This window comes from Vidua macroura, chromosome 28 (genome assembly GCF_024509145.1).
Source record: "Vidua macroura isolate BioBank_ID:100142 chromosome 28, ASM2450914v1, whole genome shotgun sequence".
Classification (NCBI taxonomy): domain Eukaryota; kingdom Metazoa; phylum Chordata; class Aves; order Passeriformes; family Viduidae; genus Vidua; species Vidua macroura.
Genome location: NC_071598.1, coordinates 4079893 through 4093873, shown reverse-complemented (window position 1 = coordinate 4093873; position 13981 = coordinate 4079893). Strand labels below are relative to the sequence as shown.

The 13981-nt window shown below is 50.7% G+C and overlaps 1 protein-coding gene across 2 annotated transcripts in view; it reads right to left on the bottom strand.

Annotated features, from left to right (window-relative positions):
* The window catches only part of AAK1 (AP2 associated kinase 1), a 56749-nt gene extending 45969 nt beyond the window's left edge, over positions 1-10780 (bottom strand). For both annotated transcript variants that reach the window (XM_054000613.1, XM_054000616.1), the window contains exons 1-2: positions 10686-10780; positions 10291-10597 (exon numbers count right to left, since the gene is read on the bottom strand). In XM_054000613.1, coding sequence (XP_053856588.1) covers positions 10291-10453 — 163 coding nt within the window. In that variant the 5' untranslated portion in view covers positions 10454-10597; positions 10686-10780. The remainder of the gene's footprint in view (positions 1-10290; positions 10598-10685) is intronic.
* Positions 10781-13981: the final 3201 nt, after the last annotated feature.

Below are 13981 nucleotides of genomic sequence, written 5' to 3'. Positions count from 1 at the left end.
TAATACAGCCAGGAACCTCATCCAACACACAACACCAGCACGGCCTTTGCCTCTCCTGATTTTAGGAGAGCAAGACTGCTTGTCTAGGGACTGTGGCACTTTTGGGAGTGAACATTCAGTCTATCAGCTGTGATGCTCACAACAGCAAACAGACACAAAATAATTATACAGCTAGAGGCATTTTCACTGCATGGACAACATGGGAAAAGCATAACTGCCTCTTGTCATTTCTCTGGGGATTTATTTGGATAGAGTTGATTTTAAACCATTCAGCTTCATTTCTTTGTATGTTTCAGGACCCCATCTCATTACAGACCTCTAGGAGACACTTCACTCCCCACACAACCCTCCTGCAACTCCCAGCCAGCTCCACGGAGAAGGACAAAACAGGAAGCTGTAAATCACAACACAGCAGAGAAAGGAGGGGAAGGAAATTAATCTCTGCCATGCAACAGCATTTTAGAAGCCTAAAATAATCACTGGGCAAGATCCAGGCTGTGCATTAAACCCACACTCTTGTCAGAAGTTCCAGTCCAATGGGAGCAGGAGCCTGGCACTCCAAGAGCAGCCCAGACACCCCAACTCAGGGGTATTAAAGTCTCCCAGTATTTGCAGTATTTGTGACAGCAATTTAGTAACAAACAGCAGCTCACTGGAGGCGAGGGCACCGTGCTGGCTGTCACAGCAGGAAGCACGTTTAGGTGTTCACGTGGGAAGATTTGCTGGGCATGTGCTCTGCTGCACAGCCCTGTGCATCCACTCCATTACTCCCTGACAGGCAGACTTGCAAAACCAAAGCTGATAGAACAGTGTTTTATTACTATGCAGCAAGACACGCTGCCTCCAAATAGATTACTTGGCAAGGCAGACTCAGTCCCTCTCTATTGTAACAATATTGTAACAATTGAACTTCCACTGTAAGCCCGAAAAAAAAAAATAATAATGGGTCATGAATAACTCACGGCTTAAAAAAAATTTAAAAGAATAATTTGTTTAGTTATCAGTCAGCCCTTTAAAAAGCACATTTCGGCTGCTATCATTCCCAGCAGCTGCTAATAGCATCTGAGCCCTTGTTCATCTCCAAGTGAAATTAGCACTGGCATCAACATGCTGCGGAGCATGACGGGCTCTGAGCGAACACGGCTGAAACTGCAAAGCCAGCAAGAAGCTGCAGCAACTGCAGGCAGCTGAAGAGCTTCCCTGGAAAGGCAAGGAAGCCATGAATCATGGTGGCAGGAGAGGAGAGAAAAAAGCAAAACTAGTCGAGCAGAGAGCAGGCTGTAGCTGGAGGTGTAGAGGAGGGAGAAAGCAGGATGAAGGCCAGGGCTGGGGCTAGCTGGGCTGGCTTGCAAGGGCCAGGCAGAGCAGGCCGTGGAGAAGTGTCACGGTAACAGCACACTCCATTTGGGAAGCACGTATGCAAGGATCCTAGGACAGCTCAGGGCAACAGACAAGTCAGGTGTTTAGGAATTTTGATAGCAGCATTTGGGAATTCTGATTCCTAGGGCAGCACCCAGACATGCTCCTGAGCACGGCAGCAGGAGAAGCACAAGCACAACTCTACACATTCCAGGAAGAGCTCACAGCCAACAGGACCCTGCCAGAGCTCCACAGCAATGCATGGAGGCTTCTCTCCAACCAGCTTCCTCTCCCTAAACCCAGGAATCCAGAGTTCACCTTTCCAGGAATGCCAGATAACTACATGTTATGGCTACCTGTGTAACTACAGGTTACAGGTACCCCTGGGCCACTGAAGTGCCACCTCCCTGAGTAACCGGAAAACACAACTTAAGGACACATCCCATTCCTCTGCAGGGCATATGCTAATCCATCCCTGAAGACAGCAATGAACTTTTCAACTCCTGAGTAGGTGCCAAGCATGGAGAGAGGTATCCACTGTCCCACCAGGCAGGTCTTGGGGAATTTAAACCCTGAGGTACAGCCAGGAGCACAAAGTATTCATCATTCAGCATTTAATGGGAAAAAATATCAGCTCTACATGAAACAGGGCTTTGAGTTTTCCACACACGCGCAGGTGAAGAGGGAGAGGTATGAACTCTACGTCTGTTCATTTGTCAGATGTCTAGGAACAGGAAAAGTTTCAGGGGTCCAGAACCTGCAGTCTTGTGACCAAGCCTGTAACCACTGGGGGTTGAATTCATCAGTTCAAATGAACTTAAATAATTGTTTTACTTATTTATATCCCAACTTAAATAATAAATATATCACTAAATGCATCAGCTGCAAAAAAAACTTTCAAAGGTACAGTGTAAGGCCTTCTTATGTTAAGTTTAAAACAAAAGCAAAAGGTAGAAAACAACCACCTGTCCCCCTTCAAAAATAGCATCATTTTAATTTTTAAAGAAGTCAAATACATTTAATCCTGTCACATGTGCTGCTGAAAGCTGGGTGAGCAAGGCTGAGTTTGTGTGTTTCCAAGGCCTCTGAATAATACCAGAGCTCCAGAAGATCCTGTGTGTCAACTCTCACACCATGATGAGCTGTACCATCACAGCTGCCTGCACCCCACACCCTCTCTCTGAACAGGCCTCCTAAGGCAGCAGCACAGTGTGTTCTGGTACCAAGGGAAGGGCCAGGAATCCCCAAGGAGCAGGGACTGGCTTTGTTCTGTATTTGCATTATGTGACACGGGGTCCTGGTCCATGATAGAAGTTCCTGGGTACTATGGTGACATGAATATTAATGACCCTGTGATTAAAACACCAGGCAAGGAGTTATATTTGCATTTAATACAAGACTGTCCCTTCTCTCCTACACAGCCCTTATCAAACGGCTTCATCTTCATGGGCTTCAGCTTCTCATTTGTGAAATCATTTGATAAGCCTCCCTGCCACCATCTGTTTGTCTGCTCTGCAGAGAGGGGACAGGCACAGAACCACAGGTTGTGTGACACCTCACACACAGAGCCTTTGTGTTCTGCACAACAGCTCAAACTGCAGCTGATAAAGCAGCACAGAAACAGAAGGGCAAACTCAGGTTTACATATCCAAGTGCATCTGCTGACTCAGAAGCAACAGGTAAAGGCTGAAAGAAAGGCTCTGACATTCAGCAGATGGGTTCTTCCCAGAAATATGTTCCCAAGGATGACAGGACAGTGTGACCTGCCTGTACTGCCCTCTCTCCCACTGTCCCTCCTCCAGCCCTTGCACCCCACACATCAGGGCTCTGTGATGCATTTCTTTATTTCCTTACAAACACGACCAATAAAAGCCACAAACATAAGAACTAGCAGGATCTCATCAGCTGGCTGAAAAGGCAAGTGTGGCAGCACTGGAGTCCCTGCACACGCACAGGTGCCGTCACAGATCCTTCCAGAGTGTTTTCTTTAACAATCTCAGGGTACTGCTCATGCCACCAGCCATCTGCATACCCCTGGTGTTACACACTTCTTGCCAAAGGTCGTGAAGAGAGTCATTAGAGCAGAGCCCTGGGCCAGCAGCAGCCACAAATAACCTTCATGTGGCCACACTGCAGCAATAAGGGAGCATTTCCCATCGATCCAGCTCCCTCCTCCCAGGCAGCAGCTCAGTGCCAGAGAGGTCTTTATGGCTGAAGCACTTCCCAAGGCAGAAGCCATTAATCCTTCAGAGGGTCACAACAGGTAACTGAAGTAACACTGAATTAGCAGGTAGGTCATGCAGAGAAGGCACATGAGGCAGAAGGTCTCCATTTCTGTGCTTCTCACATCAGCACTGATTTCTTGTGTTCCTTTTAAGTATTTCAAACCACTTTGTAAGTCCACATTTTGCATCACTCTCACAAACATCTGAATAGCACCCCTATATAACCTGGGATAGTGAAGTCACAAAAACATGCATAACACACCAAACCAAGGGCTCCTCCTGCTTACTCTGGTGCCTTGAAGAGAGACTGATGTTCAGTGACAGCCACAGGAACCAGGCACATCATGTCCTCATGGAGCATTCTGCACACCTTTGAGACAAGCTTGAGTTTATTTCACTGCTGCCATTTGTGCAGCAAAAGCACACATCAGCCCTGCAAGCATCATTTCGCTTACAGAAGGAGGGACAAGCTAAGATGATATCTGAACAACAGCTGTGCAATTAGAGAGCCTCAGAAGATCTTGCATTTTGCTCTCACACCCTGGAGAACAGCCTGTCAGATTGCTTTGTAAGCTCACACAGGCGCATTTTGGGGCCCCCTACCACAGGCCCATGGGAAGGGAAACGGGTGTGTGACTAACAGTGAATAAAGATCAGCTCTACCTGCCCTCATCACAGCACCAGCCAGCTTCCAGCTCAGCTGTGAGGGGATGCACACGCAAATCCCTGCTCAGGGAACTCAGCTGCTGATGGCTTTTTTTATTTTTAATCTATGAGATCACCTGTCACTGGGACATAATTTCTTTCTGCAAAATCATGAAGCAAACCAGATGCTATAAGCATCTTGTTCCAAAAATGTCTTTAATCCAATCCTGCAACACATGGCCCAGGGTCCTGGTGTCAGCAGGGGTTCTGCCACAGAGCAAGCGTGAATTTACACCCAAATCACACGTGTGCCGAGAGCTCGCTCGCTGAAATCACAGCGAGGCAGCACTTGAGAGGAAACACAGACTGCAATTAAAGCACCCAATCTGGAAGGCCAGAGATCAATTCCTGACTTGGCCACACATGCTCTGCATTGCTTCACCTCCCTGTCTGAGTTCCCAGCAGCCCTAAAAGGGGTGGAAGGACACATTCACAGGCTGTGCCAGGGCTCAGATACTCTGGGTAGTGACATTAAAGGAGCTGCAGCAGCTCCCCTCTGTTTCACTCTGCTGCATCACACTGAGGGCAGCTAACAATAACCTTCATTTCATTTAGTGGCAATTCCTGGACCTCCTACAAAAGAAGAAAGTTTCCATAATGACAAAAAGCCACAAATGAGAATTACCTTGCAGTGCCTCACTTATGCCTTTCCAAATCTTTTCCTTGTGCTTGTAAATCACTGTCAGTATTGTTCCTACTCTCAAGAAGTACAGCAGCCAGTATCTGATCCAAGGAGGTTCATTTCCAGCATACCACCGCAAGGACATCCTGTGCTTCCCCCATCCAAGGAAGGCAGCACCCCTTCCTGGGAAACTTACTCATTTACCTTTGTCATAAGATAACTCCTCCATAAACCAATTTTGCTTATGGTATGTTCTCCTCAGAGACTTCCTGTCTCCTTCCACATGTAGAACACAAGTAAACACTTAGCACAAGAGAAGGCAAATTGGTTGTGACTTTCCAGAGAAGCAGCACCAGCCCTGCAGCTGGCATGCTGCCTTCCCAACAGGCACAGCCTCAGCCTGCCCAGAACATCTACTCTGAAAAAAGTCACCTTCAAGGGAAGCAGCTCCCAGTCCCAACACAAGTGTGCAGCACCTAGCCAGTCCTGACCCCTTATTAGCCATGATTAATGCAGGTGGGTGAGCCTGAAAGGCAAGAAGTGCTAAATCCAGAGTGGATTCCAGCTTGTCTCCAGCACATTTATTACTTCCCACCTGTTCTCCTCAAGCTGCTGACAAGCTCCTGCACAAAGGGGAGAAGGCCCATGCCACAATAAAAACATTATGCACATGCAACTAGAGGTTAGCAACCTGTTCCTTTAAAACTACTGGAACACTTCTGCAAGACCCCAGCTGGAGAGATAAACCATGTATTACCCCCAGCCAGAATCCCAAAACCAAGCTTTCATATACTAGCTGACAACTTCATAGCAGGACTGCTTGAAACAGAAACTCTCTTGGTTTCCCATGGAAGGTTCCTTCCTGGGATGATGACTGTGCTGCGCCAACACTGCCTTTAAACCAGCTTTTAGCTGCCACAGCTGTTCCATAAGGAACCAGCTCCTCTGGGTACAACCCAGACCCACTCTGTGACAGGCTGCACAAAGCCCACAAGCCAGGCCAGGCCAGTCTCTGGCCCACACAACTTCTGACACACTAAAATCCACTAACACCTGCTTTTCCTCCCTGATTACATCTCAGGACACAGCACACACTGTCCCAGCAAAAGCTGTGCTGCTAAAAGCACCAAAACACTTGGGATACCTCAGCGTTTACTAAATAACTCCCTTGGGATTCTTCCCAAGTTCCCCTGGATTCTACTCTCAGAAAAACAGCCTAGAACACAGAACCAAACATCCTACCTGGCAGAGCAGAGTGCAGAGTACATGTTCTGCCCCACAAGAAACAGGGAAAAAATGAAAAAAAAAAAAAAAAAAAAAATCACATGTCCCATTCCAAGAGGAGAAACAGTTTAATTCCTAATCCAAATGTCATTGGTCAGCTGATTAGCAGCTGGCCCTTGGCTGAAGCTAGAAAGCAGTAACTCACAAAATACACTTCAAAGCAATGTCTTGAATCCAGCCACACTAGAATTGAGTTGAGGATCGCATAAATCTGCAAAACGTTCCTCAAATGGGATTTACTTTAAAGCTAAATTATTTCAGAAGAAGCTCACATGTGTTTTCGGTGGCTTCAGGTTATGGTGCTGCAAGGAAAGGAGGTGCCAAGGGTGAGCAGGGCAGGGGTCAGCAGAAACCCTCTGCACTCAGGCCAGCCACACCCCTGGGCAGCTCAGGGCACCTCCACCCCACCAGGCTGGGCACTCACAGCCTCTCCCAGCTGCTCCCCGCATGCACTGGCCTGCAGATCTGCTAAGGAAAGTCAGGATGAATCCTACAACGTCCCTCTTTTCAAAGCAGAGGAAAAATACAGCTGGCAAACATGAGATGATTTTGTGACTTTGCACTGGTTTGTAATACCAACCATTAAATGCCTTCAAATCAACACTAGCTACAGCACACAGGCACGTACCTGAAAAACTTTAGTGAGATATCCAACAATTATTAAACCTGAGTCCCTTACTTGCACACTTGAAGGGGAAAAGACTTTCAAAAAAGTACAACTCATTTTAAAAGTAACTTCTCATAGACCTGCAGGAACGCAGTCTGTACTTTTTGCTGGAAGCACAGCAAGACAAAACCCTGCTCAAGCATGTGCCCCATCAATGTTTACACACCTCGGGTCAGCTCAGCACTCTCTCACAACACTGTGAGTACAGAGTCACACAAAACACAGAGGCCCTCAAAAATGGGACACTGGGGCAATCCCCAAGGTGTTTTAGCTCGGAGGAGTACCCGTGCCTTGTGGTACTTTGCCACACACCTCTCCCAAACTCCTTAGCAAATTCCTCACTTATGGCAACATCCTTCTCAATGTTTCTGCTGCTTTGACCCCCATCAGAGGGACACCAACCTCCCTAGAGCTCCAGCATGTGGCTCTGGGGTGGGGTTTTGTTGTTTTGGTTTTTCCCCTACACACAGGCAGAAACAAAGAGCAGGATCTGATTTGGCACAACGCTGTTTCAGTTTATTTTCAGAAAGAAAGCAGCGAGACAGCAGCCTGACTCAGCCCCACACTGCAAGAGCTCCTGGGCATTCACTTCAGCTCTGTGAAACACCACTCACCCCAAAACCAGTCACAACACCCCTCAGCCCCTACTGGGGCACTGTGTGACTTTAAACCTGGCCCTGCAGACCCCCAGGGCCAGCAGCACTGCCCTCCCACCACAGATAATCCTTGTGCAAACTCTGAGGGGAATTTTTCAAGAGCTTATTTGTGCTATTACATGGATTAGAGCAGGAGAGCTACAAAGACCCAACTAGGAACCACCTATTGCAACACCCTGTTTGTAAAAAACCCACCGATTCACTGGTTCACCATATCCTGACACCACAACCAACCCCTCAAATTCCTTCTACATTATTTCCATCTACTCCCTTCCAAAAAGAAAGGATGTTCCTCCCTGCCCAGGGCAGGCAAGCATCCAGACAGAACTATTTTTCAGGGGTGGGGGGGTGTACCTAACCACAGCAGGTGTTTTGGGGGATCCACACAAGAGCCCAGAGGCACATGGAGCCATCTGCTACCTGTCACAGGCAGTACTGCAGCCAGGGCACACTCCTCATCAGCAGGGTTGCTCAGCAGAATTCAGGGTGACCAGGCACAGCTCTGACAGACAGAGGCAAATCCCAACACTTGAATTCCAAAACTTCTGGTTCAACTCAAGTCTCCTCCACACCATTCGTCACTGCACTGGTTCTCTCTTTTAAGCCACTTTTACATCTCTTTTTTTTTCATGTTTCACAGGCTGCATCTAAACACAGGCCTCCCTGCTCCCTCCAAAGCAACGGGGATGAGAGATCCTTCCTTCCCAGACAGGATACTCCTCCTACAAAGTGCTTCCCAGGGGACTTTTCCTTTTAGCAGAAATAGCCAGGAGTTGCCTCTTCAGCACTGCTGAAACACCACTGCAGATACAGAGAGGTTTTCCAGCCGAGGTTTCAGACGTCAGGAGCACGGGGACCCGCCTGCCCACGAGCTCCCCAGGTCTCCAGCTGAGTCAGGGAGAAAAGGCTGTTTACCAGCACACTCAGCCACGGGCATGCAGAGCTGCAGCACTCCTGACCCACGCTGCTCCCCAGCTGGCCCAACTTTCCTATAGAGGAAATGGCATTGTCACTGCAATGTCACAACAAAAAGTGACAACCTGCAAACCGACACACCGCCCTACTCGTGTCCCCTCGGAGGCTCCACTCTGCACACAGAAGGATTTCACACTGCCCACAGCAGAGTCTCGCTGCGAGGGACATACCTGGGCAGCACCTTTCACCAGAAGAACTCCCTCTGCCTCACAGGAACAGGACACAGTACCTGCTTCACAGGTGTGCTGGCCTGCGTGTGAGCAGCCCAGAGCTGCAGGCCACGCTCCATCCCACAGGCCAGCCCAGAAACCAGGAGATGCAGAGAAAAGCCCCCACAAGCAGCAGCTCCCCCCAGGACAGAGAGGCAGGGAAGGGAGGCTCTTCTCTCCCAGGCAATCTGTGCTCCCACCTCCACCTCTGCTGCAGCAGGAGAGCCTGGTGACACACGGCTTCGCTTCCCGGGGCAGAACCTGCCAGCACATTACTCATCAGCAAAAAAAGCCTCAGCCTTCCCATGTTACCAGGATGAGGCCATCCTGCATTAAAAAGAGACTGACTGCTTCTCAAGTTTAGCTCATGTAGGTCCTAAGCTTCCAGGGCCAAAAGGGCCTTGCAAATATCAGTCCAGGCAAACCTATATCGCAAATTTCAAGGGAGGGAAAAAAAAATCACTATAGCTGCTAGGTAAAAGCCTGGTTTCGGTGCTGCTCTCAGCAGAACACATCAGAAACCAAGTCTAAAAAAACAGCCACAGACCTATTTTCTTGTACACCGTGGTGAATTCTTACAAATCTGAACACAGGCAGCGTACACAGAGTCCCTTTTCCATTTTAGGGCTCTTTCTGTAAAAGCCAACACGGTCCTCCCACTCAGCTCTCTCCCAGCAGCTCTCCTCTCCTTCACCATCAAAACAAAACACTGTTTGGACTAAAACTGCCCAGGATGCTGCACAGGAGGGACCAGGAGCAGGTCTAAAGAGGCCAACATCTCTCTGAAGGTCGAGGCTAAGGTTACCAGGCAGAGCCATTCAGGAGGTTCCTTACAACCCCAACAAATGAAATGTAAAATGATAGTTCAAGCAGCAGGGCTGGTTACAATTAAACAAATGCCACCAGCAGCTTGCTGCACTGCAAGGCCTGCACACGTCGTGAGTTCCGTAACCCCTAGGATTCATTTTTAGGTCTCTAACTGTTTTATCTGGGGAAAAAGGAAAAAAAAAAAAGAAAGAGGCAATTAGGATCACCACTTCCCCTTGCAGACACCCCACACACAGAAAAATTCCTCATCCCAGGTCACAGCCAGCCCTGCTCAGCCTACCTATATGCATAACACAGCTACAAGGAATTTACTCCAGTGTTTTAATCCTCTCAGCTTGAGGTAGGAAAGGAGGTGACAGCTGAAGAAAGTTTAAGAGTGAAGGACACTGCTTTCTTTATTTACAGCACCTTGTTCTGCACCAAAATATTTGACAATTTTGGTTTGGGTGTTTCTCTTGGTTTTTTTTAACTCCCAGTTTAGGAGATGTGGGAAACAACTTCTGAAAATCCTCCAATTTCTAAAGCATTAAAAAAAAAAAGCCAAATCCAGCAAACTCACACTGGATTTACAGATGGGAAGACCAGACACGTCAGCTTACAGACACCACTGGACTGCAATTCTGCCAAGGACAATGAAATATTCAGGAATCTGGGGGTCAAGGAGGAGGCTGGGTGCCCGGGAGAGCTCGAGGCCTCCCTTTCAGTTTGGGGAGGGAAAAGCAGCATCCGTCGGGCGCTCAGAAAGGCACCGGGACCTTACCTTCCGCCAGCACCTCGTCCACGGTGACCTGGTGCCGGCCGATGCTGAAGACCCGGCCGATGTAGCCGCTGCCCGGGCCGCTGCTGCCGCCGCCGCCGCCGCTGGTGCCCGACCCGGGCCCGGAGCCGCCCTGCTCCCGGCGCGAGTCGAAGAACTTCTTCATGTCTCAGGAGGCGGCAGCTGCCGGCGACGGGGGCGATGCCGGTGTCAGTCCCGAGCCCTCCTGGCTCCTGCCGCGGCCGCTGAGGGGGGCCCGGGGCCGCCCGCCTGGCGGGGCCGAGCCGCGCTGTCCCCCGGGGACTCACACCTGCAAAAGCAGCGGGGATAACGAGCTCGCGGCGTTACCCCCGCGGGCCCCTCCGCGAGCCCCGACCCGCAAGGACCCTGCCCGGTACCTCGCAGAGGGCGGCTGGTGCCTCCATGCGCCCCGCGGGGCCGGCGTGCGCAGCCCCACCGGGTCACGGCGGGGGCCGGCTGCCGGCAGGGCCCGGGGCCCGCATCGCTGCCTGGCGGCGTCACCGGCGACCACCGAGCCCGTCAGGGACAGGGACCGACCCCGCCGCCGCCGCCCCCCGCCGGCCCCATCCGACCAGGAAATGGGCCGTCACAGGAAGTCCCGGCTGCCGTCGGGAGCACCGCCCCCGCGCCTCCGCCAGCTGCAGGGCCCGGCCCCGCCGCCCCGGGCTGTCCCGTCCCGTCCCGTCCCGTTCCGCTCCGCCCTGTCCCGGGATGTCGCGTCCCACAGCGTCCCGTCCCGCAGCCCTCGGAGCGCCCCCCGCCCCACGGTGCGGCGGGAGGGGGAGCGGGGGCTCGGCGGGATGGCGGCGCCGCGCGGGGTACGCTGGGGGCGGTAGTTCTCCGTGGCCGGCGGAGGGGGTGCCCTGGGGTGGCGGGGACTACAAGTCCCGGCATGCCGCGCGGCTCCGGCCGGCAGGGGGCGCTGCGCCGGCGGGGTCGCGAGGGGGCTGTGGCGGAGCGCCCGGGCCGGGGTCGCCCCTCAGACTGGCCGGGACCGGAGGCCGCCCCAGTGACAGCGGACGGGACCCGGGGGCTCTGCGTCCTCCTCGCCGCGAGGGATGAGTGCAGAAATCCTGTCCATGAGGAGCCACGGCCCACATTAGGGGCTTTGCATGGTGACGGGTATTTACGTTTATCTTTGAAATAATGCACTAGACTGGATGGTTTTGTGGTATAATAATAAAAGGCCACTGCTGTGACATCTTGGGGTCAACCTGGAGCACGAGGCTTATTTTCGCACAGGCCCTGCTAGCGCCTGCTTTGAGAGCCTAAGAAAAAAATCCTGAAAGCAGAGATATCCCAAGCCCTCAAAATGTCTTTAGTGTTTTACGCCTGGTAGCTGGTTTTGTAAAAGCTGTGCCTTGGATTTGCTGTTAAATTCCTCCTCCTTCCTGCCTGAGTACTGGCGAGATGCTCATCAGGAGTGCTGCAGCTCCTCCAGAGCCCAAAGCCATTTGGGTCAGGCTTTGGAAAGGTTTAGTTTAGCTCAGGTCTTGGAAAACTCACTTTAAATGCACTTTGGGTTCTCCTCAGCATTTTTTCCTCAGAAATCAGGAGATTTTCCCAGCCTTTGGCATCCAGAGCAGCCAACTCCTCTCCTCACGCACTGTTGAAGGCCAGAGCTGGGATTTCAAAGAGCAGAGGGGAATGTTAAAATGGCAAAAATTGTTTTTTTCCAGAACGGAGCACCAGAATACAAAACCCAAGCAGCACGTGGCTGCCAAATGAATACCTCCATGACAACACCACACTCCTTCCTCCCTTCTGACTGGGATGGAAGAGGAAACCAAAGCATGGTCCCATTTTCCCAATGACTATTATTTCCTGTATTATGGTAATAACTACAGCCATCCTGCTGCCAGCCCCTGTCCCCAGCGGACAGACCAGGCCTGGTTGCTTTGGGATGACAAAAATGTTTACCCTTCACACAACCCTTGGTCTCGCTTTGGTCACGGGCTTCCAGCAATGCCAGCGAGATTGGATCAGCCTGTTGTAAATGGGTCTAATTGGGTTTTTCCTCACAGTGTTTGAAGACTTTTAAGATGCATGTGGCTCTCAGAGCAGGCAGGTAAAATCGCTGGTGGTAACATTTAGCAATACACAGATACAGGGATGTGACAGCACATCACTACAGTTGTTTTTCTGCTCTGCCTCTTCATTGTGGATAATGCTACACCTCTTCCACCATCCTTGTCCTCAGCAGGTCTTAAAGGTATGGGCTCATAAGCCCACCCTGCAAACCCCAAAGTCCTCCTTTGACCACCTTCAGTCACCCATCATTTATAGGGTGGCTCCTGACTGCACCTCATTTCCAAGTACACCCCAAGTCCACACAGCTGGAGCTGCAGCCATTACAGCCAGGCAGCCAACACACGTGTGAAAACAGTCCTTTTTCATGTGCAGCCTTAAATCTGCATGAAACATGCTTGGCTGTGCTTTGGGGCTCTGTGATGAATTAACTGCCAGTGCTCAGCACAGAAGGTTCATGTGCCCTTTGGAATAAATATGAACTGAGTAAAGTCTCATTATTTTAAATTATTTTTTAAAATTTCTCTGACCTGTGAAAATCCCCAGGCATCTCTCAAGACAGGTAGAACACCCAGTGCAAAAACTGGGTCCCATCACTGGGGATTTCTGAGGACTCTGCAGAACTGAACAATTTCCAAGGAAATTGGGCATCTCTGCACAGTACAGGGAAATGACTCATTTCCAACTAAAGAAGATAAAAGCCACTGCATGCAGAGAGCTGCAGATGCACTGCCGAGCCTCCTCCCTGGCTCCGAGAGGGCTTTTTTTAACTGTACCTGCAGTGCAATGCAGGGAGTGTCAGACCCACGCACGGCTGGGGGCTCTGCTGTTCAGCCCACGGGCACACCAACCCCACCCATGACCCTTTTGGGGAGGAAAAGCCCAGCTGCAGGCGCTGAGGATGTTCTTTATTCCAGAGGGCACAAGGCTCGGCTGCACTGCTGCAATCCCAGTGACCTTCACGGGGATCAGAGGGAACTGAGCCTGAAAGCTCCAAGTGGAAAAGCTGATGCGTGGCCACGGCACAGACAGGGCCTGGTGCTTCTCCTGTGTCAGAGCGACTCCAGAGTGCTCCCAGGCTTCTCCTGCTGCAGACAGGAACCTCTGACTAATGCACTCAGTCCTAAAAAACAAATTTTAAGCTGCTGAAATCCCGTGACGCGAGGTTTAAAATATCCGAGTGTGGTCAGCAGAGCTGCTTCCCTGCACATTGTCTCCCTGATCCCTGGTCCTCCTGCACTGCTCAGAAAATGCATTCAAATCCCCAGGAAGAAACACATTAATACAGCTGCATCCCTCTTCATCAAACTTTCCAGACAGCTCAGCATTTTCTAAATAAAAACACGGGCCTGGGCAGGTTTCCTGCGGCCCCCGAAAGGCGAGGGCACACTGGCCCCTTCTGGAGAGCTCGGGGAGCGGCAACGACGGAGAACAGAGCTGGCACAGCTCCCTGTGTTTGCTGTCACTTAACTGGCCAGGGGAAACACAGCCACGGTCACATTTTCCTGAATTCACCGCCTAATAATGAAGTCTTAATCACACGGTAATGTTTATCTTAATAAGGATGTTGGGAGAACCTTTTTTACACAGTGATAGGGCTAACTGTTTCAAAGTAAGGGAGGAGATACTCAGATTAGATATAAGA